The sequence below is a fragment of the Thermobia domestica genome, chromosome 7 (genome assembly GCF_964235325.1).
Source record: "Thermobia domestica chromosome 7, izTheDome1.hap1.1, whole genome shotgun sequence".
NCBI classification, from domain to species: Eukaryota; Metazoa; Arthropoda; class Insecta; order Zygentoma; family Lepismatidae; genus Thermobia; species Thermobia domestica.
In genome coordinates, this window is record NC_137460.1 from 191327901 (window position 1) to 191355088 (window position 27188).

A 27188-nucleotide genomic window follows, 5' to 3' on the forward strand; every position below is an offset into this window, starting at 1 on the left:
ACTATTAAATGTAGCTCTCTCCCAAAACTCTCTGACGTCATTAAACTTTACACAGCACGATTACTTTTTTAGCAGACCCCTCTAAAATCGAAAACTGAAAATATCGAATCAATTTTGAGTTATTTTAAAATTACGATTTATATTGTACTGTATAAAAGCCCAATTAAGAGAGTTTTAATACATATTTTCTTCTGACTTCAGTTCAACTGAAATCTATTCATGGAAGTTCTTAAATTTTGAAAGTAAATAGAAATACAGACAGTTATATTTTCTTCATGTCGGTCTCACACCACCAAAATGCTTTTATATACATTATATAGATAGGACAATAAACTATGGAATCTTTTATCAAACAATACGAAGAAGAGACCACAAAGAAATGTCAAATTAACAAGAAATAATCTTTCCTAAATCCGACAGAAAAACATTCTGGATTTATTATTCCTAATGTAAGTGGATTATGTAGTGCTTACTTTTTCTTAATCTCCAAAGCTCCATTGATATCTCCTAGCCTTAAACATTGCCTCAGTTCCTGAGTGGATGATCCACGGGGTACTTCTGGAGTTACTCTCCTGCTTTCAGGTGGTGGCGCAGTGGCCGATGGCTGTTCAGGTATCACAAATGGAACTTTGCATCCCTGGTCCTTCAGGAATGTACCTAGCGTATATAGGAACTCATCTGTGGGTTGTACATCATCTTCCTGCATCTTGGTCCATAAACCTAACGCCTTCTCCTTGTCACCAGCTTTGCCTGTAGTAACAGAAATGTAATAATACAGTACTAAATTACCGGTAAAAATGATACATGAATCAATCGTCAGGGACAGCTTCCCTTTACGTTCTTCTTCATAATCAAGTCTAGAATCACAAGGTATTTAGTCTGAGTGATGCTGCTTACTTCTAGCTTTGCAATATGCATTCTTTAAAAATGAAAATAAAGTGATAGTTATAGTAGTGACGTTATAGAGGAGCAGAAGCAGTCAGCTCAAAATTCGAAAAAGTATAGATGAAGCAGGCGGAGGAACGGCGGATTTTGCTGCTGCTGTTCAATAACCTGCAGATGTCCAGCGGTTGCAGTTGCATTATTTTCCCAAGATTTGCTGAAAACGATGAAACAAAGGCAACAGGACTAAACCCAATTGCTGACGCTTGTGGATTAAAAAAAAAAAAAAAAAAAAAAAAAAAATCAAGGTATTTGTTACGTTTATTTTTAGAGAATCTCATGTTACTTATGGATACAGAAAGTACAAAACAAGAATTCTAAAACAAATTAAAATTGCCTGTGTGTGTTGATTTTAATCTGCCAAACCAGACATAACTTATAACGTCAAAAAGCTTTAGCGATTTTTGTAAATGAATTACAATCTTCAGTACGAGAAATCAATGTACACTCATGTCCAAAATTATTGTCGCATGTCTATAAATATGTTGTTGTAGGAATATAATTTGATAACGAATTCGGCCGGTATTTCCTATAATGTTAGTATGTGTATAATCGGCAAAGACATGGATGTGGAAAATTTCATATCAATAGAGCAGTAAATAAGAACAATAAAACGAAAATAAAACTTTCTTTCCCATTTAGCAACATTTTGTTTTACTCATTCTAATTTTGGTATTTATAATTCTTTTCCTACGAAATTTACTACCAATACACATTTCCCGATTATACACATAGTATCAGTATTAAAATTACCCTGCAAAATCATTACGAAACTATATTCTTACTGGAAGACAGTTACAGATATGCGACAATCATTTTGGACATGAATGTACATATGTTTTGACTTCGCGAAAACTAATTAGAGGTATCTTCAATATATATACATATATATTGGCAAATCCCTCCATTGTATCTTCAAGATGTTTACGAATTTAGTGAATTTTTGTAAGAATACGTTTCCGAGTAAGAGAAAACGATTTATTAGATTTTGACGTCGTAAAAATTGATCTGCTATCACGTTAAGCAAGAGCAAAAACACGAAATCCCCAAACTAGATTATTATTATTATTATTATTAAAACTAACCAACTAACTAACTCTATGGCCTATGGAACCCGGAGGTTCAATGCCGCGTTCACAAAAGCTCTCCACTGACTTCTATCCTTAGCCAATTGGATCCAGTTCTACTTTGTATTCCTATCTCTGCGAGATCCATCTTAATAATGTCCTCCCATCTGCGCCTAGCTCTTCCTAATGGTCGTTTTCCGATTGGTCTTCCAGTCAAGACTTTGAAAGCGTCTCTACTTTCTTCCATTCTAGCTACATGACCCGCCCATCTAAGCCTCCTAGACTTGACGACCCTAACAATGTTGGGTAAACCATATAAATTATGTAGTTCCTCGTTATGAAGTTTCCGCCATTCCCCATTCCCGTTCCTCTTGGGTCCGAATATTCGTCTCAGGATCTTGTTCTCAAATACTTTCAGTCTATGTTCTTCCCTCAGAGTAAGTGACCATGTTTCGCAGCCATACAGAACTACAGGCATGATTATCGTTTTGTATATTTTAAGTTTCAAATTCCTCGACAGAATTCGCGACAACAAGAGATTTTGAACCGAATAGTAACACGAATTCCCTGCTTTTAGTCGACATTTAATTTCTCCGTGAATATGATTTTCCTCTGTTAATATTGATCCTAGATATTTGAAACTATCCACTTTATCAAAAGTATTATTTAATATTTTAACGCATCCATAATTTGCTGTATTCCGGTCCCGACGCACTTCCATGTATTTAGTTTTCTCTGCATTTACTTCTAAACCCATGTCCCTGCAAGCGTTTAATAAGATCTCTGCATTTCTTTCTATTGTTCTCCTATCATCTCCTATTAAATTTACATCATCAGCATATGCCATAACCTGGTGAATACCGTTCAACTGTAAGCCCTGGTTGCTATCTTTGATTTTCCTTATAGCGTATTCCAAAACGAAGTTAAATAATAATGGCGACAACGCATCTCCTTGTTTCAGGCCATTTTCGAGGTGAAAGCTCGTGGACAAAAATTTTCCTACTGGGACTTTACTTTGGGATTCATTTAAACATATCTTAATTAATCTAATTAGCTTTCTCGGTATTCCAAGTTCTGCAAGAACGTTGTATAATGTTTCTCTCCTAACCGAGTCGCACGCCTTTCTAAAATCAATAATAATAATAATAATAATAATAATAATAATAATAATAATAATAATAATAATAATAATAATAATAATAATAATAATAATAATTTATTATTATTATTATTATTATTATAATTATTATTATTATTATTATTATTATTATTATTATTATTATTATTATTATTATTATTATTATTATTATTTTTCTGAGTGACATTTTTCAATGTATGATAATGATCAATAAACTACCTTCATTATACAGTGGTATATCGTTGAGCAGATTGTCTACTGACCTCAACGAATCACTTCACGTTTTTATCTTCTGTTTTCATCTTGCTGTTCATTTCGAGTACCGACATACTGCATTAATAACGTTTATGGTTGTCTCAAATTCATTTTTTCGGACTATGGACCTATAACAACGTGCGGTACATCATTACAAAATAATAATAATAGTACTAGTAACGGGATATTCAAGAAGTAAAGAAAGACGGATAATTCTGAAAGTATTTCATTATTTTATTAGAAAAAGCTATTGTATCTAATACTACTAGTTTAGTCAGTTTCCTAAAAGGATGTTCCGAAAGAACACTTTAATTCGAAAGGAAGCTCAAATTGTCTTTCAACAACGTCGATCAAATTTTAACCTTGTACCCCGCAATTATGTCCTTTCATATTTGTCCGGAGAGTGATGTAGTAACGCTGTTTCTCACAAAAGTTGTAGTGCATTTTAATTATTGGAAATCTTAGCATCCACACTCATCTTATTTCGTCAAACTTTCCTCCGAAGACGGAACATAAACGGTCTTGAAATGTTAGAAGTGTACAGATTGTTAAACAGAAGGCTGATAGGGTATTACCAGACAATTTTAAGACACATTATAGTTAGAACGAAATAAGAACAGAAAATATAATACTAGAGAATACCATTCGTTTTGATTTATACATATCGCGTTGGACCTGACGTTCCACAATTAAATACCTTTCATTTAATAGTTCTAGTTTTGTCCTGTCGTTTCTGATGAATCAGCAAAAATGCGTACAATATATCTTTCTCTTACTTGTGTTCTTACATAATTTATGGTATGTAATCAGTTAATAATTATATTTTCGTGCAAACTATCTACACAATTGTTTGAAAAACTGTCAGCCGTACAGAATTCTCTGCTGTTGCTGTTCATTTTTACACGATTCAACGTGGTTAGTATGACGAAATTTCAACACTGGCATAGGAAAATCAAACAAAAAATATCTGCTTAATATTTGTAACACTGAAAGCACTAAAAATATACACTTAACTTTTAAAACTAGTAGGGCTTATGAATAGAGAAAAAATAAATAAGGTGCAAAGAAAACAGAATACTAGACACAGAAGTTTGGTTTGTGTCACTGTCAGACATCATATGGATGACAATGACACGACCAATTTTGTTTTCCCTTTTTTCTCGATTTTTCTCTGAATTCCATAGCCTCAAAAGCTGAGTCTCTAGCTACACTCAGCACATTAATTGGTTTTTGTTTTAACATGTACAGTCATACCTTCTCCAGTAAGTCATACAAAAAGACGAATTCCCGTAAAAATTCCGTTGTAATTTTTATTATAGGTTCTGAAATGTTTTCTTTCTAAAGAAGGATGATTTCGATATATTACAGGTACACCTCCCTCACTATCACTCTTAATATCTAAATGTTATTACTGTACATGAACGCATCAAGATCTTGATCACGAATGAATGAATGAAAATTACTGCAATCTAAATCATCGGCTGGGGAAAATGAGGGAAAAACAGAATGCTTTATAACTGAATTTGAATTTTCTATCTATTGGGATAAATGCAAGAATATGGAATAAGTGCGGCCTCTCTTGTAAAATGGAAATAGTTTTAATAATATATGAACAAAATGAAATGAAAACAATTTTAATATATGAACAAAACGAAATAACAAATAATGCAAATCTGTACTTACAGTAAGATTTCATAAGATGATAGTAAATATCTGAACGGTCGATGTGAGTAAGGTCTCTGGTTGCTTCAATTAGGCCCTCTAACGGTTCAATCATTCCTTCTTCCTCGTAACGGTGGCAAGCTGACAATAAACGCTGAGCTCGCACACCCAGACCTGGAGTCTGAAATATATATGTTGGGATGTAAATAGTGTAAAAGCACTAAATAATAATAAAGTGCATCTTTGTGATTCAAGTGCAAGAAAACGAATTACACAAAGATTTTCCAATGAAAAACAATGAACTTTGAATCTAAATACTTCAAGTAACATCGATATATGGAAAAAATCTAAAGCAAGCTTTCCTTACTTACACAGAAGTAAATTTTCCGGGATTTCAAATATCCTCAAGAAAATTTTTATAGCACTTTCGGCACCAATGGAAATTGGAATTATTTATTTTACTGTTTTACGAGGTGGACATAAAATGGATATTTCTACTGATTTTTTTTTTTTTTTTTTTTTTTTTTTTTTTTTACACTATAAAATACTTCAGAACTAACTAATTAAGGAAAACACTTTCTTTTGCTCATGTGTTGATTCGAACTAGTCGAAATTTGCGATTGAAATCGGTCTGTTGCTCAAGCACTTAAAACAATGACAGCCATATTTGTTCGTCATCTGTCGGTTCAGGGGAAATTGCGCCGCTCAGTAGGAAAACGATTCAGAGAAAGATAAGATGCATATTTTTCAACTGCTTACGACGTTGCTAATAAAATAAAATAAAACAAAATAAAAAAAAGAATTGAAGATTTATCTGAAAAGAAAACTATTTGTCTATTTGTTTATAATCAATTTTTTTGAATATATTAGAATAGCTAGGGATAAGGTTATAGAGTACTAATTTGCAAGATTATACAGCACAGCATCTAACATATATTGCTAAGTAATAAAGTCAATGAATTGAATTCACTGAACCACTTAAATATGTAACTAAAGTGTTCTTGTCACAGTAGCACATCATCATTGGTGCCTATAAACATACGTACTCATCCAAGTTTTGCAGTACTTTTAAAAGCTGTAACGTATGCTACATCCTGGTACACAGGGGGTGGGGGTGGGGTCCTCGGGGTCCGGACTTTCCGTAATCCCGATTTTTCTACAAATTGAGTCTTAACTCTAGGAGTAATTTTACAAATTTTAATGTAACTTATTCTTATATTGAGTTTTGACTCTCCTGCCCCCGAAATGTTTTGGCTCCTTCCGAAATATATCCCTGTGTGCGTCCTTTCCGAAATATATTATTCACACCCAGAGCTGACGAGAGAAAAAATATTAACATGTGCGTTTGTTGAAAAGAAAAAACTTGAAATTTCAAAGCAATAACACATGTAATACACAATTAATTTTTGCTAATATTCCTCTTCTTCAAACTCGAAAAATCCCGGGGTCTACGTAGCCATGGCGATTGAAAATACAAATTTGGCGCCTAGATAATTTAAATCCGAAATAGGTAGGCCTGTGTATAAAATTGTACTGTATTATTGTGGTGCCTAGTTTTGAGAACTGGTGCCTGAATCAGAAGACATATTTGCGAGCACTGCTCTCTTCTTAATGCTTTTTTGGCAACCTAACACTGTGTGCTACTAGTCTGCCTCTATTCGCTAGCTTTCTTCAGCTTCAAACAACCCCAGTGTTGAGAAAGCATTTTCCTTGTGCAAACATGGTTTTAAAAAAAAATGTTTCTTTTTTTTCCATTTTTATTTTTTTTTAAAAGTTACATAATAAGGTTTAAGATTTAAATTTCGGGACTTTCGGCATCTATGGCCATGTTAGCCCGTCGCGTTTGAGGGATGACGTCTCTCGTCGAGCACACTATCAGAAGAAAGGGAAGGAAGAAAGGATTTGGGAAGGAAGGAAGCGGCCTGGGACCTATATGTTAGGTACCATCCTGGCATTTGCCTGGTGTGAATGAGGACAACCTCATTCAGGATGGCTGGTCTGAAAAAGCTGTTTACACTTTTTCGACCGAGTGGCTAAATAATAAGAGTTCTTATAACGTTATGATACTATTATAGCAATGGTGTATGGTGACCATTTGCTAATATGTACAGTAATTTTTTTTTTAAAAATGTAAAGAATGTAGTAGAATTCGATCGTTTTTTTTTTTTTTTTTTTTAAAAAAAGCATCAAGAGCTAATTTGTGTAGATAGTACTATATTTGTAGCCGTAGCACAAAAGAGTGAGATTGACTATATTTATAATACGTATGCAGACAAATTTTCGATATGTACAAGTAACAGTAGGAGAAATGTATAGTTGTCAATAGAACAATCACTTCATTGGGAGCCAAGTTCTGAAAAATAAAGAAACGATATATTTGTAGCTATATGGTAGCCTGGATATTCTGAATCTGCGCGTGATTTATTTTCAATCTAAACTGATGTAGTAGTTAGACTCCTACTGTTTCTAGTGTAATTAAAATAATCTTGCTGATATACGCGTATGTGTAATGATAGAACATTACAGATGACTTTTAATGTATTTTAAACTAGCAGAATAGGTTTCATTAACACGTTATTCTTATCTACAGTAAATATTTTACTTATTTTTTTCTTTTACTATTCCACTATAACTGCATTTAAAAAATTTCAGAAAAGAAATGTGAAGTATAATTATTGATAAAAAATATTATAATTTTTAAAATAAAAAAATGAGATAATTTCGACTGAAAAGAATTTACAAATAATAACAGAGAAAAACGGAAGTGAGTGTAGTGAGGTACATATTATGTATTTTATAGATGATTACGACGGTTTAATACCAGGGATGGTTTGAAGTCGGAGGGAAATAAAAGACTGGGGAAGGATCTTGATATTCTATGTGGGAGGTATGGTCAAATGTACTGCTGTAGTGGGCTGAGGGCTCTGGAATAGGTGGGTGGGAAGTTTAGGCACTGCAGGGGTATCCGTGAATATTGCTCAGAATTGGAAGAGGAGTTACGAGTTTTCACATACGTATGAGGACCGTTTTTCCAAAACTCGATAGAGCGAAGTTTTGAGGAACGGAAGTATGCTTTTTTCTGGTATGTTTTTCATGTTACCAATCGAGCTGTGAAATCAGAATTGACAAATCTCGAAATGTGCCATGTATATAGAATCATGAAATAAGTAAATCATGAATGTTTTGTCAGAACTCGATAGAGGTTATGTACAATAAGAACAAAAATGCAACTCTTGTGGAAAAAAAAAAAAAAGTGCTCTATCGAGTTTTGAAAAAAACGCTCCTCATATGAAATATAAGCTTGTAAATAAGACTCAAAGAATAACAACTACCGGAATAGGGAAAAGTATGTGTTATTCATAACACAACAATTAAGAATACACATAAATTGTTCTTACCTCCAAAATTTTCCTCGCTTGTCGAATACGACCACACTCAACGAAAGCAAAGACAAGATCATAGAGACTATTGATTTCTCCGTGAACTTGAGTGCTGAGGTCTGTCAAATGCTGCAAAGCATCTGCATCCTCTGCTTGGATTAGGCGACAGGTTAATTCATTTTTCCAAGGAGTCATTCTATACTGTTCGCAACACTCTTGAAACTGAGCCAGAGCACCTTTAATGTCGTTTCTGAAATCATAGTTTAACAAAACAATTATTCATTTTCCATGAAATATACTCCATTTTAATTTGAACGTAATTAATGAAAAAAAAAATAATAAGTTCATCATTTGCACATTGTTCCTATCCACCAATACACAGCAAAAAATGACGTGTTGAAACAACACAAAATGATTACCACTTTAGCGTGTTAATGGACACCAATCATATCGTCTTCCCAGCATATCATAAATATTGTAACTAGGTACTGGCTGTGAGAATTTGCATTGGTTTTTATTGTTTGGTATAAGCAATCATTTACGCAGCATATTTGGCATTTATACCAAACAATGAATAACGTTCAGTTTTCTGTAATTGGTTACAATAATAGTTTTACAAACTTGTAAATTGTCTGACAACAGTTACATGAGTAAATAGTTCTGTCATCTTCTGTTCTTACGTGCTTAGACATAAGAATAACAGATAAGGAAAACAGATGACAGTACTGCTATTCAAGTCTGTTGTCAGACGATTCACAAGTTTACGTGACCGATTACAGAAAACATTTATTTATTTATTTATTTATTTATTCAACACAACAGGCTCTAGGACCAGTTACAGTGTTGTTCCTTACAAATACATTTACCCTTAGTTATATATATACTTAAACAAGGTTATACATTTATATATTTTCATTATCACATATTTTTAAGGCTATTCTTGTATACTGTCTCCGACATTCCAAAAACATCTATAGAAGTTATCCTTTCAATTGCATTGTAGGAAGCCTCATTCTCCATATAGGAGACTTAGCGAGGATATTTGTTCTTATGATCTTGAAGCTTTGCTGGCGTCTACTATTAATCAAATGTTCTCGGGATTGCTGCCAGAGTAGGTGTTGCTGTGCTTGAGCTTTCGTTACCATACAGCGGCAACATCTTCAGAGCTATGTGTTGAAGTGTGCTGGTCGTACAGATTATATAGTGGTCTTTAAGAATCGCTGTGTTCCTATTGGTTGTTTATGTTGGCCAATGGCGTGCTCTGATTTTGCTGGTGGAAACTGCTCTCTGATTGGCTGATGGTTCTTTTCGTACTGAGGAGCTGGAACCAGATGTCAGGTAGATGATAACCTTCGTCTCTGTTGATGGATGGCTTGTATGTACGGATGAATAAAGATTCATGTATTTTCCTGTCCCAGAACTGTTCACTTTTCTTTAGTACTTCAATTTGGTTCCACATGGCCGTATGATTGTATTGTATGCAGTGTTCGGCTATTGCAGATTTTTCGGGTTGTTTAAGTCTGGTGTGTCGCTGGTGTTCTTTGATTCTGTCTTCAATGTTCCTTCCTGTTTCACCTATGTAAGTGGCGTTACATTCACAGGTGATCCTATAGATGCCTGGTGTCTTTAATCCCAATGAGTCTTTTGCACTTGGTAGTAAACTCCTGATTTTCGGTGGAGGGCAGTGTACAGTCTTGATGTTGAATTTCTTCAATAGTCTTGCTAGTTGGTTGGAGGTTTTTCCCATATATGGAATAAGTGCAATATTTTCCTTGTCTGCCGTTTTGTCCTTTTTTGTGGTGCAATCTCTGCTACTGTATTTTCTCATGGCTGTGTTGATCTGTTTCGACGAATATCCGTTAAATTTGAATACTGTTTCCAGGTGAGACAGTTCTGTGCTTATATTATCTGGATCTGCTATTTGGTATGCTCTATGTATTAGAGTATTTAACACCCCCATCTTCTGTGCAGGATGATGAAAACTGGTCGCATCGAGGTAGAGATCAGTGTGTGTGGGTTTCCTGTAGATTGAATGGCCTAGACTTCCATCTGGGTTCTTGTATACGAGTACGTCCAGGAACGGGAATCTTCCTTCTGTTTCTGTTTCCATTGCGAACTGGATGTTGCGGTGTATAGAATTCAGATGCTGCAGGAATTCGTCGAGTTTCTGTCTGCCATGGGGCCATATGACGAATGTGTCGTCTACATATCTGTAGAATACTGTAGGTTTGTATGTTGCTGTTTCTAGTGCTTTGTGTTCAAAATACTCCATATAGAAGTTCGCTATTACTGGAGAGAGAGGAGAGCCCATTGCCACACCATCACTTTGTTTAAAGAAATTGTCTTGGTAACTGAAGTAGGTAGACGTTAGGGTGTGTCTAAAGAGATGTACTATATCCTTGCTGAAGTGCAATTCCAGGAGTTTAATAGAATCTTCCAGTGGTACCCTCGTAAAGAGAGAAACCACATCAAAGCTGACGAGTATGTCATCTGCGTTTGTCTTGATGCTGTGTAGCAGTTGTACGAAATGGCTGGAGTTTCTGATTGAGATCCAACCAAGGCCATCGAAAAGAAAACCTCCAGATTAATACAAAGTTCCAGTCTGAATGAAGAAGAAAAGAAGAGGCTTAAACCTTCCGGTTCAATACCACCAAGGATTTATGGCTTTCCGAAGATACACAAGAAAGAAGTTCCATTACGACCCATAGTTAACACCATAGGAGGCCCCACGTACAACCTGGCCAAGAAATTAACAGGACTGCTACAGCCACTAACAGGAGTGTGTACACACCATATCAGAAACTCCAGCCATTTCGTACAACTGCTACACAGCATCAAGACAAACGCAGATGACATACTCATCAGCTTTGATGTGGTTTCTCTCTTTACGAGGGTACCACTGGAAGATTCTATTAAACTCCTGGAATTGCACTTCAGCAAGGATATAGTACATCTCTTCAGACACACCCTAACGTCTACCTACTTCAGTTACCAAGACAATTTCTTTGAACAAAGTGATGGTGTGGCAATGGGCTCTCCTCTCTCTCCAGTAATAGCGAACTTCTATATGGAGTATTTTGAACACAAAGCGCTAGAAACAGCAACATACAAACCTACAGTATTCTACAGATATGTAGACGACACATTCGTCATATGGCCCCATGGCAGACAGAAACTCGACGAATTCCTGCAGCATCTGAATTCTATACACCGCAACATCCAGTTCACAATGGAAACAGAAACAGAAGGAAGACTCCCGTTCTTGGACGTACTCGTATACAAGAAACCAGATGGAAGTCTAGGCCATTCAATCTACAGGAAACCCACATACACTGATCTCTACCTCGATGCGACCAATTTTCATCATCCTGCACAGAAGATGGGGGTGTTAAATACTCTAATACATAGAGCATACCAAATAGCAGATCCAGATAATATAAGCACAGAACTGTCTCACCTGGAAACAGTATTCAAATTTAACGGATATTCGTCGAAACAGATCAACACAGCCATGAGAAAATACAGTAGCAGAGATTGCACCACAAAAAAGGACAAAACGGCAGACAAGGAAAATATTGCACTTATTCCATATATGGGAAAAACCTCCAACCAACTAGCAAGACTATTGAAGAAATTCAACATCAAGACTACACTGCCCTTTACCGAAAATCAGGAGTTTACTACCAAGTGCAAAAGACTCATTGGGATTAAAGACACCAGGCATCTATAGGATCACCTGTGAATGTAACGCCACTTACATAGGTGAAACAGGAAGGAACATTGAAGACAGAATCAAAGAACACCAGCGACACACCAGACTTAAACAACCCGAAAAATCTGCAATAGCCGAACACTGCATACAATACAATCATACGGCCATGTGGGACCAAATTGAAGTACTAAAGAAAAGTGAACAGTTCTGGGACAGGAAAATACATGAATCTTTATTCATCCGTACATACAAGCCATCCATCAACAGAGACGAAGGTTATCATCTACCTGACATCTGGTTCCAGCTCCTCAGTACGAAAAGAACCACCAGCCAATCAGAGAGCAGTTTCCACCAGCAAAATCAGAGCACGCCATTGGCCAACATAAACAACCAATAGGAACACAGCGATTCTTAAAGACCACTATATAATCTGTACGACCAGCACACTTCAACACATAGCTCTGAAGATGTTGCCGCTGTATGGTAACGAAAGCTCAGCACAGCAACACCTACTCTGGCAGCAATCCCGAGAACATTGGATTAATATTTGTTCTTGTCTTTCTGCAGTAAAATGTACTGCTATTTCCTACGCGGGTTTTACATGATGGGACAATGCATGCAATTGAACCTTCGAAGTAAGATTGGGACAGTCAATTTTACCATGTAGTAATTTGTGTAAAAATAGAAGATCCGTATGTTCTCTCCGTTGTTTCAACGTGTTTCAAGTTTTGTACTATTTCTGAATACGACTCGTATTTTGGATACATGCCAGTTTTTCTATAAGCAGGTAATCTCAAGAATTTTAATTGTATTCTTTCAATCATATCTACGTGTTTTTGTGTTTTTGGTGACCAAGACAGAGTCGCATATTCTAATTGCGATCTCACAAAACAAAAGTAGAGTTTCATTAACGTAGCATCGTTTTAAAACTCCTTACCTATTCTCATAGCAAAGCCAAGATTTCTGTATGAATTATTAACAATTGTTTCAATATGATGAGTAAAACTTAATTTAGGATCAAATAGCACTCCTAGATCTTGAATTAAAGTAGGTGTCTCTAAAATAGTTCCTTCAATAGAATAGTCATATTTAATGTGTTTTCTTTGCGGGTAAAGGAAAGAGTTTTGCATTTATTTATGTTCAACTTAAACTTGTTATTGTCACACCAGTTCCTAATATTACATAAGTCTATTTGTAATTTTGCACAGTCTTCAAGCGAATTAATTTTGGAGAATATTTTAAGGTCGTCGGCGAATAGAAGAGTGTTAGAATAATGAATATAAGACGGTAGGTCATTTATCACTAATAGAAATAAGAGTGGACAAAGATTTGAACCTTGAGGGACTCCAGATAAGGCTGTGAATTTTTTTAGATACATATCCTTTGTACATGACGGCCCGTGGACGATTTTGCAAATAGGATGCGAAAAAACTTTGCTTGCATAGAGAAATTAAAAGTCGTTAGTTTTTGCAACAATACATCATGGTCTAACAAATCAAAGGCTTTTGAAAAGTCAGTATAGATCACATAAACTTGACCCCCTCTATCCAATTCATTTGCAATAAAATCTGTAGTAATAGCTAAATTAGTGGATGTTGATCTATTCTTTAAGAAGCCATGCTGCTATACTGACATGACGGGTTTTACATGACACATTATCCTCTTGAATATTACTTGCCCAAACACCTTGGCAAATGCTGATAAAATAGAAATAGGCCTAAAATTCTGTACATTCTTCGCATCACAAGATTTAGGGATAGGACAAACTATGGCTTCTTTCCACTTGTCCGGAAACACGCTTGTTTTTAATGACATATGTAGAGGATGTTTAAGAATGTCTATACAATCCTTAAGAATGTACGGTGGTATTCGTTACTTGACATAAATATCAAATATATTGCGCAAAGCTTTGCTAATAGCAAACAATAAAAATCAATACAAATACTCACAGCCAGTAACGAGTTATTTCTGATATGCTCGGAAGGCGATGTGCTTGGTTTTGAATTAACACATAAGTAACACGCTAAAGTGATAGTCATTTTGTGTTGTTTCAACACATTTTTTTGCTGTGTACTGCATTCATACATTAGATTGCTCTTCCACATTATGTAAGTAAACAAGGGATCTACGAAACTCATAAACTGCATGAAATATATACAAGGAAATAATTGGGAAACCCTGAAGCAATGAAAGTTAAGACGTTTATATAATTTGGATAGTACAGGGAAAACAGACATTCTACAAAAAGAAGAAGTTTATCCTGATAGAAATAAGAAAGAATTTACCAATTTTATATGTATTTGGCTTACAGACCACCTTATGTCTGTAAAGTACTCGTATATAGCTGATATAGAAGAAGAACGAAAATATTTAAAGCAATCAAAACGAAAAATATCTAGTCCTCAAAAATGTTAGCAAAGTAGGGGATACAAAGTTTTAACATATCTAGATACAATCCACTAACCTAACATATCTAGATACAATCCATTAACCAGCACAATCAGAACTAAAAAGACATTAAAAATGAAGGCATATTTACTTTCGATAATAAAGGTACTAACTAAAGTGTACAAGATAGAAGCTTCACTCAGGTCATCATATCGGAAAAGAATCGTCCGTCTTATCTTCTACTAAAATTTTTAAGTCGAATATTTTAAATCATTCAAGCATGCACAACAGCGTGATAAACAAAGATGAGGTTACACCGATCATGAACGCAAACATGAAGTTGGCATCATAGATGTAAAGAACATTATACCCTGACTCCCTTATCGCTAACTATTGACTGCACCCGATTTCTGTTAACAAAAAGAAAAGTCACCATGACTAAAGTCGACGAAACTAACCCTCTTCATGTATTGTCTGAGAAATAACGTATTCCAATACTAGGATAAATTTTACAAACTGACGAATCAGCTATTGGAAACTACTTTTTGGCAAAAGCAGTGCTGAATCGTTCTGAAAATCGAACTTTTAAAATATCTACAATCACAATATACAAGATATTGCCGATTCGTGAATGAATATTTATATAGGGATGATGTTCAGTTATAACCCCTATACAATATTTTAAACTTCATATACCCTAACATCAAAGAAAGCAGACTAAAAACAGTAAACTTCCTGAACTCCAAACTTTTAAAAATTACATAAATTTCATACCAAAAAATACGATACGTAATACATACACATAAATTCGATACACTCAAACATAATGACAGCAGATATTTCGAAGTAGTTGGTTCGCAGAGCGTCAAATCTATGTTTTAATGGCAATAATACAATACCTGACACCTAAAGAAACACCTTCGTGGACATCTGAAGAGGCACAACAGGCTACGTTTACCTGAAGCAACACTTGTTAGAGTGATACCATGTGACAAGAGAGTGTTTCAGATATTTATCTTCGTACGCTTTTCAGTAAATCGACAATTTATCTTACTTTCTTACTTCTTTATATACACCTTTATTTATCTATATATACAGGATGTTAATGAACTAGACCGACAAACTGAAAAAGGTGATTCCTCACATCAAAATAAGAAAAATAAAGTTCATATGGACCCGTGGTCAAACATGCATAGTTTCAGAGCTAGGACTGTCCAAACCCGTGGGAAAATGAACTTTGAGGGCGATATTCTCCAAAACTATTACCCATTGAGCTAAGGCGGCATGTTTTTGTCTTGGAATTGTAATCTGCTCTATCCAAAAATGCATGATTCTGAATCGTTCAGTGGCGGCGCAAGGGATTCCCCAACAGGAAGCGGGGGATCCCGGATACTCCGTTAGGACAGATGGGTTCGATTCATGACGGACGGAACAACGTCTCACCAAATAGCAAAAAGTCGTTGACAGATCATCAATACTTTGAACAAAATCAAGATGGCGAAGGATTTTTGGTGTGTTGTGCGTGGTTGCGTAACTACACTAGGAGCTAAATGTAGTGGATAAATAGAAATTAAATAAAATCATTACATGCATGACCCACAATCGTGACCTGTGTGTTAAAGGAGAAGACAATAATAATACGCAACGATTTTGGAAGAATTGATCCAATGAGGCTTTTCGAGAAAATCTGAGTATCCCCCCCCCCTCCAAAAAAAAAAAAAAAAAAAGCTCTTAATTACAAACTCATTTGGTCGTAGATCTAAAGTGAAACCCCTTGCCATACAGGTGCATACTACCACTGAGTTACTACGTATCCCTTTTCCCATTGTTGACAACGTATGGGAGCTGATGACACATAAAAGCAAGAGATGGTAACTTACCCTCCCAGATTTGAAACAAATTAACATGACAATGTTACCTCTTAGGCTAAAGACATATGTGGATGATTAAAAAAATACAAAAAGAGTTGAGGTGGCGCATGATATTCATCTGATGTGCCCAATGTGAGTGCACAATAAACAACAAGTTTTTAATTTACTTGCAATTTGTTTCCGCAGTCGCTGTGATAATCTCATATAATCATACATCAAAGAGGGAAGATGAAGGTGAAGGGAGAGGAATTACTTTCAGCGTAGATTGTGCTAATGTTTCCAAACATGTCCGTGTGCCTCTGATCCGTTCAATGACACTTCCACCATTGTGACTGCCTGGCAATACCATGTGTTCTATTTTCCTATTACTACTTACAATGTGACCCACATGGCCAAGAAACTTTTCATGTTGGTATCCCAACGAGCAGGTGTCTTTCCAGAAGTGTAACATGGGTTTCCTCGCGGTTCTTACATTGTCTTGCGTATTTTCATTTCTTCAACTCTTTTCATATTTCTTTAATTATCCGCCTCCTTTAGCCTAAGAGGCAACAACAAATTCGTGAGGATAAGTTACCAACTCTTGCTTTTATGTGTCATCAGCTCCCATACGTTGTCAACGATCTGTTGTTCGCTACGTGGGAGGGGGGAGGGAGGGAAGGGATACGTGGTAACTCAGTGGTAGTGTGCACCTATATGGCAAGGGGTCTCACTTTAGATCTACGACCAAGTGAGCTTGTGATTAAGAACATGGTATCTATTGTTCTTGGATTCGTTTTTTTTTTTTTTTTTTCGGGGGTACTCAGATTTTCTTGCAAAGCCTCATTGGATCAATTCTTCCAAAATCGTTACGTATTATTAATGTTTGTTTTCTTTAACACAGAGGTCATGATTATGGGTCATGCATGTAATGATTTTTATTTAATTTTTATTTATCCACTACATTTAGTCCCTAGTGTAGTTACGCAACCACGCACAACACACCAAAAATCCTTCGCCATCTTGATTTTGTTCAAAATACTGATGGTCTGTCAACGACTTTTTGTTACTTGGTGAAACGTTGTTCCATTCGTCATGAATCGGACCCCATCTGTCCTAACGGAATATCTGGGACCCCCCACTTTCTGGGGGGAATCCCTTTCGCCGCCACTGAACGATTCAGAATCACGCATATTTGGATAGAGCAGATTACAAGTCTAAGACAAAAACATGTGGCCTTAGCTCAATGGGTAATAGTTTTGGAGAATATCGCCCTCAAAGTTCATTTTCCCACGGGTTTGGACAGTCCTAGCTCTGAAACTATGCACTTTGACCACAGGTCCATATGAACTTTTTCCCTTATTTTGATGTGAGGAATCACCTGTTTCAGTTTGTCGGTCTAGTTCATTAATACCCTGTATATAAGATATGTTAGAAAAGTAATGAGACATTTCCTTTTAATGATGAATTCATTTTAACATTTTTTCACATCAAGGTTATTCCCTTCAAAATAGCCCCCTGGGCAGCTACACAGCGATCCAAGCATTCTTTCCAGTCTTTGTAGCAGTAGGAGAAAGCTTCTGCTGAAATACCTTTCAGCTGGTCGGTTAAACTCTTCTGGATATTAACAGAAGTATCAAAATGGCGGCCGTCCTTTCAAATTTTTTTTTTCAATTTTATTTATTTATTTATTTTTTTAAGAAAGGGTAATGAAAAGAAATCACAGGAACAGATCCGACGAACAGGAAGCTGGGGAAGTAGAGACATACTCTTTGCTGCTAATAAACACTTATCCCTCCGATTGGCCATCTCTTCAATCGTGAGGTTCTTTGGAACTACCTGATCTCCCAATTTTCTCATGTCTAAATCCTGCGTTAAAATTTGACAGACGGTAAACACGTTTAATTGTAACTCATTACTAATCATTTTCACCGTCAACTGACGATTTGACCTCACAAGAGACTTTACTCGTTCAACATTGTCATCCGTTTCTGAGGTTTGGGGGTTTTTCTACACGAGGTTCGTTTTACACTTGTTTTCGGCCTTCTAAAAAGGACTTAATGCCACCTGAACTCTTGTGCCGGATAGGAAATATCCTTCATAAAACCTTTGTAACATTTCGTAAGTCACAGTAGCAGATTCGCCACGCTTTATACAAAATTTAATGACACAACATTGCTCTCAGTTTTGCCGGTTCATTTTCGTAATGCATTTCACAAACAATATCACTTCAAACGCTCTTAACAATCGTGTAGCAACTGCAGCAAGTTCAAACTTGTATTGAATCAACGGCATGGGTTCACTAACTGACATGTGAAAGTGGAGGCTGTCGGTTGTCGGCAGCAGCGTTGTCGGTTAGTGCACGGTCGGGTGTTACGTCTCATTACTTTTCTAACACACCTCGTATATACACACACTAATGTTTAGCAGCAATAATGTGACTGGACTCTGAAAAAACAATACATTACTGAAGATTTTTTCTCAATGTATAAACATTTTTTTTCTTTTTTACCACAAACACACGGCCTCTTACCTTACTAAATGTACTTTTATTAATGGTCCTAATAACACATTGTTTACATCAATGTATTGGCAATTGACTAGAGTATCAAATAATTGTTTCGTTCCTTCCACATTCCCTGTTTCTCCCACACTGCTGAGTAAACGCCAGCATAAATTGTTGTAGGTAAATGTCCTCTCTTCCAGCTTTCTCTCTCGTGACTGCTGCGACAGGAAATCAATGGCCTCTGGAAATAAATTAACATATATAATGAACATATGGTTTCTGCATATCAGATTAAAGAACATAATTTAATTATTTCTATCCCGTCTTCATCGCTTTAAGTACCTTTTATTCTTTATTGTGCTCAAATGATGAATTATAATATTTGAAACTTAGATTTATTTGTTATTTTCCACGTAAAACTTGTTAGTATATTAAACACAAAATATACATAATAAACTGAAAATACTGTATCATACATTTTAGAGTTACTATTCGTGTAGTTGTAAAATTAAAGGAAAAGGATCCATAGATAAATTTATTTTTAGTTTAAAGGAAGAAACGAAAGCTGTTAGCTGAAAGTCTATGGCATAATTATCTTGTACTTCGGCGAACGTAACTGAGAAAAAGAATCTCACAACTCTAACATGTTAGGGAAAGAAAGTAAAGAACAACAGGGCACATTTGAAAATCGCGATAGAAAGGAAATTACTAGAAGTTCCGGACAGCGACAGTAGCCGACAGCATTGTCGAAGCTTCATCCTACTCTCTCACACGTCGGCATCGAATAAATCCGGTTGTGTTTTCAGCTATGAGTACCAACATTTTTGTGCTGAAATTGTAAGGGAATTACATTTACATTAAACAGTCGAAGCTACGTTTGTTTATAATACATCATTCAATAAGTTCGTAGGATGACTAATAAACAACTTTTAGGCAATATTCGATTTTATTCATCTACATAGAGTGATACATTCATTCCAACGCTTCTCTAGCATTTCGATACCTATTTACAGAACGATTTACCTTTGGCCTCAAAATAGGCTTGAGTTTCGGCAATCATTTCTTTATTGGAGCCAAATCTCTTTCCCTGGAGGATTCTTTTCAGGTCTGCGAACAAGTAGTCGCTGGAAGTCAAATCCGGAAAGTACGGTGGATGAGGAAGCAATTCAAAGTGGAACTAGTGCAATTTTACCATTGTTGCGATATACTTGTGACACGATGTATTGTCTTGGTGAAAGAGCACTTTTTTCCTTCATTTCGGATCGTTTCTTCCTTCAAACGCGCCAATAAGGTCATATAATATTCACAACTTATGGTTCTTCTTTTCTCAAGGTAAATGAATAAAATACTGTACGCATCCCAAAATATGGAGGCCAAAATCTTACCAGCTGACATTTGCGTTTTTGATCGCTTTGGATGGCCTTCGCTAGTTGCTGTCCACTCAGCTGACTGCCGATTTGACTCTGGAGATAGATCCATGTTTCACCATTGTCACATAACGCTTAAAACAATCCTTTTTATTGCGCTGAAACAGCTCCAAACAGTGCTCTGAATCGTCGACGCGTTGCTGTTTTTGTACGACTGTGAGCAAACGCGGTACCCACTTCAAACAGAGCTTTCTCATGGACAAATGTTCATGCAAAATAGTGAACACACTGCCTTCTGATATCTTTACGGTGTCAACTATCTCACGCAACTTCCCTTTACGATCGGCCAAAACGATTTTGTGGACTTTTTTATGTTTTCTGGAACAACTGCAGCATTTGGCCGACCAGAGTGTTCACTATCATCGGTATTTGTACATCCGCATTTAAATTCAGGGATCACTTCTCTATCATTTGTCTCGATGGGGCGGAGTCCGAATAACACTTGTCAAGCTACTGCTTTGCTTGAATTACAAAAGTTGAGTCACTAAATCCTCTGTAACTTGTAAACTAACCGTCAGATTGTTGTGAAATTGTGACACGTATCATTTGAAGGTTAGAACTTCCTAAACATCATATGGATTTTGCGAATAGTGGCGACATTTATGTCATCCTACGAATTTACTGAGGGATGTGTTACAATATCATTACCTAATCATCACTCTATCTATCATTTATGCTGAAATCTGATTGTGAGTTTCTGTCTACCAAAAAATGCGAAAATTCTCAAAGCGGAACAACTCTAAATAAGGCACATTTGAACACGTTAAAATGATATTTAACTGCAAGAATACTACCGCAGAGTCTGCAATTTCAAAACAAAAGGGAAAAAATGCATTAACGTTCCAATGTTGCTGTTTTCTGTTGAAATAATCGTTTGAACTTACATGAAGGAAAACGAGCCACCCATACTGGATGACGTTATCGAAGACGCAGTAGAAGTCGCCAATGAGGACGAATTATCGATACAAGCTGCATCGACGAAGTATAATTTTAAGCCCACAATACTTTATTACAGTCAGAAGTGTACTAATGGAAATATTTCGGTAACATTTTCCATAAGCAGAAGCTTTGCTTGGTATATAACTAAACACAATTTGCTGAGCAAAACAATATATTCACATTAAGAAAACTATATACTGTACGTGTGACGGTTTCGCCAACTAACACTTTGACTTCATCAGACACTATCAAAACAGTGAATGTGAAGATATTGTTTTGCTTAGCAAATAGTTTGTGTTTAAATATTTCGAGTTTTATCAACCCCACATTCTTGAGCAAGATATGAAGAATATAAACATTTACTAGCTATATTAACATATATGTACAAGAATGACATGCGTTCTGAAACGATATGAGATTGAGTTCTTGAACAGTACCCCGTTGTTGAAATTCTGCGTACTCTCTAATTACAGTACTATTTACAAAAGCTTGAAAGGGCGAGGAAATAGTTCAGAACGACTCACGATTTACCAGTCAACAAGTCGACGCCAGCTAAATAACCACATGCTCAAAATTAAATTATGGGTTGACTTGTTTCCAGTTATGTAAATTTGCATAGGACTATGCACAGAAACTGAATTGCAAACATACAGAATCATGGCCTGTAAACAAAACTGCAGGAAGGGATTGGAAAATTGGTTTCATCAATCGATACAAATTTCACATTTCGGAAACTAAAGAGCAATAGTCTGGGCAGCGCTACCGTATTTAACAGACCCAATGTGCAAGAAATTTTTGGAAGTTATGAAGAGATCCTTTAATCTAAAAATTTTACTCCTGATAGAATTTACAATGTTGAGACGCCAGGGATGCGACATTTATACAGTCCCCAGACTCAACTCGGCACATGGCAAATTACACAGGTAGTGTCTGTTGAAAGAGGGACAATGATGACGTGCTACATGATGCAACGTAAGGAACAGGCAAGCGATAATGTAGTGTGCATTGTCGGCAATTTTGTATTACACTCAAGTCCCGAAACTGATGAGACCGATGATGCTTCGGTTGAATGGAAATTAGTTAATCTGGAATAAAGGTTTCTTGATATACCGCACTGAAATGAATACAAATCTCAACTGGCAGATGTCTCTCTTTACAGTACAGTACCTCTGTTAAAAATAGACGGAGATGAGGGAGTGAGTGAGAACAGCCAATGCATCGTAAAAGTGAACTTGCTGTTTGATAAATAACTGATATACCAAAATAAATACTATACTCATTGTTTTTAAATAAAAGTCGTTCCGCGTATAGGCTCTTTTTAGCGATTCGGCTAAATGACGTTCTAGTGCAGTGGTTCTCAAACTTGTTGTTATCGCGACCCACATTAAATAATAAAAAGAATTTTGTGGCCCACTTACTTTTATTCAAATGCACATTGACATTTTACGTAATGGTGATGTGTTTCAAAGCAATTAAATTTTGTAAATGATATCTAATTCCAGTTCGTTCAATAACAGTTCGTACGAGTGATTAACATGGAATTTACTGGAGATGATGTGAACATCCCGAACGACGAACGTTACAAAGTAGAGCTCTGCTTAAATTTTAATAAATCAAAATTTAGTTCGTTTCTTTTGAGTCTGTCGTAAATACCTCACTTTCAAACTTAATTGTAATGTAAATTTATGAATATAGTGGTCCTGTCGGTACGAGAATATCAGTCGGTGACGATCAAGCAAGTGTAATGTAAATTTCTAAGTATTATATGAAATTGTACACATGCGCAAAAAGGATTAAAGTGTTCCCATAGAAAGGTAACACAGAGCTAACACTCTCCCGACCAATGCCCTATCCCGTGAAAGATTTTGACTTAGCCACTCTCTTTCCGCCCTAACCCAGTATCGCTACTGACTGTACAATAGGGCAGGGCTCTGAGTAACCACTTAGTTTTCACCTCATTGTTTTCTGAATATTACTTCAGAATATATAATTCTGCATCAAAATAAAATTTTCACAATTAAAAGAAAAAAAACTTCTCGCGACCCACTAAAAAAAAAACGTCCGCGACCCACCAATGGGTCGCGACCTACACTTTGAGAAACACTGTTCTAGTGTATTTAGTTTCAAGACAAAATCTACCGCTTATATAAGAGTAAGTCGTGTGAGAAAAAGCGGTTATACTTCAGCGGACACTCATGATATACGTCAAGTGCAGGATGTGGAAGATTGCGTTTTTAGAGAAAGCAGACTTGGAAGAAGCAGAAAAATCAGATTTGATTTTCAAACTACCGCAACCTAACAGTACATGTGGAACAGTCTGAACAATAGCGGTTAACACTCGTATTTTAATTTTAAATTTAATTCTTAAAAAAGAGTAAAGAGTAATACAATGAACATAATGAAGAGTCAAATTTTTCCGTTTTGATATGATTTTGTAGCAAAATCGCGGCTGTTCAAATGTTTCCCATTCTGACACATTTAAATAGCTTTATTTACTTATTTTTTTAACTATTACTACTTTATGTCCAAGAATTACCTTCTGTCACAAGAAATTACATTTTTGTGATTCCTGCTATAAATTTATATGAAAAGAGTGAGTAAACAGCAATATAAAATCATTAACAGAAAAAAAAAATGTTCTAATGTGCTCCCCCCGATATAAGAAATTAAATTCAGAAACAAATCAATTTTCAGAATCTGTCATGCTTTTTCATCTTTCTTCTTAAATACCATTAGTCACTCTATTTATACTGTCTAAACCGTGAAGTTCGCAGACTACTCTCACCTTTTTCAATTATAACCAAAAGATAATGAGTAAGGCCATTACAAATTATTTCGTTTTTAGAGTATTCTGGTATATAAAGACAAGAACCATTGAATTACCTACGAAAGTGCTAACGAATATACCAGTATTTTGCTTTTCATATCTCAAATGTCTTTCAGGTCCAAGTACAGGTTAACTGCACAGAAAAGAGCGGGGGGAGGGGGGGGGGGGGAACTAAGAAAATGTAATATTTTACCAAATGATACTTTTTTAATAGTCTGTAGTAAATACGTAAGTTTCATCCGATAATTTCAGCAGCAAACTGTGTGTGTTGTCTTCAAGGATGAAAGGAACAGATGTAAAACAATATGAACAATTGATACGAAGATACTTAAATACAAATGTTACGACGGTAAGAAAGAAATGTTGCTAATTAATGCTAAGAGAACGCGAAGAGAGAATAGAAGCGAAGCTAACAATCCTGAGCTATTTTGAAAATTTATCAATAGGGTTATGCTAAGATTGCTAACGCTTTTATTTTTTATTTATTCTTTTCTTGATGGTGTGTGTGTGTGTGTGAGTGTAAACTTTCACTTAAATCTCTACTAATTCCTATCTTAACTAACGTGTGTCATACAAAGCAGAGTACTATCTCGAATGTCTCCACTCACATGTGACTGTAACATAAGAGCTGTTGGCCGAAACTGACATCTGTGCCACCGCCCTTTTCATGAAGCCAGTCCAACCCTGGCCTTACGACAGTATTTACTTTCTCTGAATATTAATAAGCTCTAATAATGATGATCATGCATTTGCATAAATAATGATATTATTATTATTAATATTATTATTATTTTATTTTATTGTTATTATTTTATTTTATTGTTATTATTTTATTATTATGTTTCAGTATAGTGTTTTAAATAAGCAGGAAATTGTTAGTAGACTTATGTCTGTTATTTCCTGATAAATAAATAAATAAATTAGTATTAACCAACATTATCCTGGATGATTACTGATCAATAATCGTTTCACCACTTAGTAGCAAACTTGCTTTTAATTTCTTGAATGTTACCGTCATAATAATTTCCTAATAACTTGATGAATACTAAAAATTAGTCCTTAACATTTCACTCGATGCTCTCCCACCAGGTATCGAATCCAGAGTTTCGTGCACCAAAGTCATGGGCGCTAGCCATAAGACCAGCAACTAAGGCATAAATAATTTTGAATATGTTAAATAATATTATATTTACACTGAAAGATTAGTATCTAGTAATCATTATTTTTAATAAAAAATTATAAGAGTAATATTGCACAAAACAGGAAAAATACGTATTTTAAGTTGGATACCTACAGTGGTACAGGAGTTGGTACCAACAAGTATTACCAGCAGACAAAAATATAATGCTTCCCTTTCGGATATGGACCAACATATCCTGCCATACAGTAAGTTTTCTTTGTAATCTTTCCTACGCAAACACACATGAAATTTCTTCAAAATTTTAGTGTATCTTGGTCACTTTCTTCTCTTTTCAAATATATACTTTCTGCTAGTGTAATTCAATACTTCTTTGTGAAGTCATTTATCATTCACAAAACATGGACAAGATTAGTACAAGCACAGGATAAAATTTATATCTCGTACCTTCTTATTCGAAACTCTTATTTTAATTTTTGTATTTTTCAAAGCTGTATGGAAGTACGAACTACACTTACCTTTTAGTTGGTTATTCCTCACCATCAAAGTTACAAGCTTAATGACTTTTGAATCATCCAAACAGAAGTCAGGTTCTCTCTCGTAAAGTTTCTGCCTATATTTCATGGCTTCATCTAATTTCTCGTAATGTGCGTACAGATCGATTAATTGGGCATACACTCCAGCTGGGAATACAAAATCCTCCTTCTCTAACTCCTGCAAAAATATCATCATTGACTATTGTTCACAAAAATTTTGCTGTCTGGAAACTCAAAAATCATGCATACACGCGTACATATTGAAGCAAGTGTTCTGTCGTTTGGTCAATCGGTATTTATGTGTTCATCCATTCCACGATTGTTTCTAACATCATCGCGGGGAAACACCTGTACCAGTTTAATTTTCGAACACAACACCTTTTATTATACCACTTTTATTAAACTGGATATTCTAAGGCAAGAGTGTGGTTAAAAATGTAACAGGAAAATAGCGTATCTCACAAGCCTCTGAAGTTGAGCAGTTCGGTACATTAACTCGTTATTGAAAATAACTTGACACGTATCTCAGAGGTTTCGAAAAATTCCGCTTGTAAACGAGGAAGTAGACAATTTCTGTGATACTTTAATTTCCCATTTTGTATTTACAAAATGGACAAACTGAGGATATAGTTGAACAGTGTAACATTGATTTATGATCACAGTTAATACTTGAATCGACCTGGGATTTTATCTTTTCACTTCGATTGACATGCATATCATACAGGAGCGAGAGGGAATTGCTTCTTTCTACCTTCCTCTTTCGAAGTGGAGTTTTCGGAAATGCTAAGAACCTCCACTTACTTTTACTTAAGTTCATATTTCAAGTGTTAACTCATCAACGGGACATTCCATGTGAAGTCAACCAATGAAATGACAAAATCTGACATGATCATCTTAGATTTTTGTAAAAATTGGTGCACAGCTTTATTACAATGGGAGATGAAAAATATCAAAATGCTCTTCTTTGATGTATCCCTCTCCTCCTGAAAGTGTCCTCAAACAGGGTGTTCAAAAATTTCAAAAAAGGTAATTTTTTCCATTATAGTGATTATCAAATATTTTCATAAAATGGTTAATATGTACACCAGAGACATGGAACAAACACTATAGGAAAGCTTAAAGATTGCTCTACAAGTTGTACTATATTGAAGAAACTTGTACAATAAAAAATAATACTTCAAAAATTAAAAGTAAAATTTGAATTTTGAATTTCGCACACAAATGCCCCAATGAATTTGTTTAAAATTGTCCAGATTGTAGTCTCATATGTGTACTAAAACACCACAAAGTTGCATTTTGGGCACTCAATGGGATCTGATTCAAAATTCGGCATAAACCAAACATTGCAAGATATTGACCATGTGAATATCTGGGTTCAGATCGATAATTTGCCTGTAGCTATTTACTTGCAGCATCAAAGGAAT

General features: G+C 35.5%; 1 protein-coding gene across 1 annotated transcript in view; it reads right to left on the minus strand.

Moving 5' to 3' along the window:
- The window catches only part of bsf (bicoid stability factor), a 127729-nt gene that overhangs the window by 25944 nt on the left and 74597 nt on the right, over window positions 1-27188 (minus strand). The window contains exons 12-16 of the mRNA XM_081765691.1: window positions 25747-25942; window positions 18925-19138; window positions 8463-8694; window positions 5086-5245; window positions 474-750 (exon numbers count right to left, since the gene is read on the minus strand). Of these exons, the coding sequence (XP_081621817.1) occupies window positions 474-750; window positions 5086-5245; window positions 8463-8694; window positions 18925-19138; window positions 25747-25942 (1079 nt within the window). The remainder of the gene's footprint in view (window positions 1-473; window positions 751-5085; window positions 5246-8462; window positions 8695-18924; window positions 19139-25746; window positions 25943-27188) is intronic.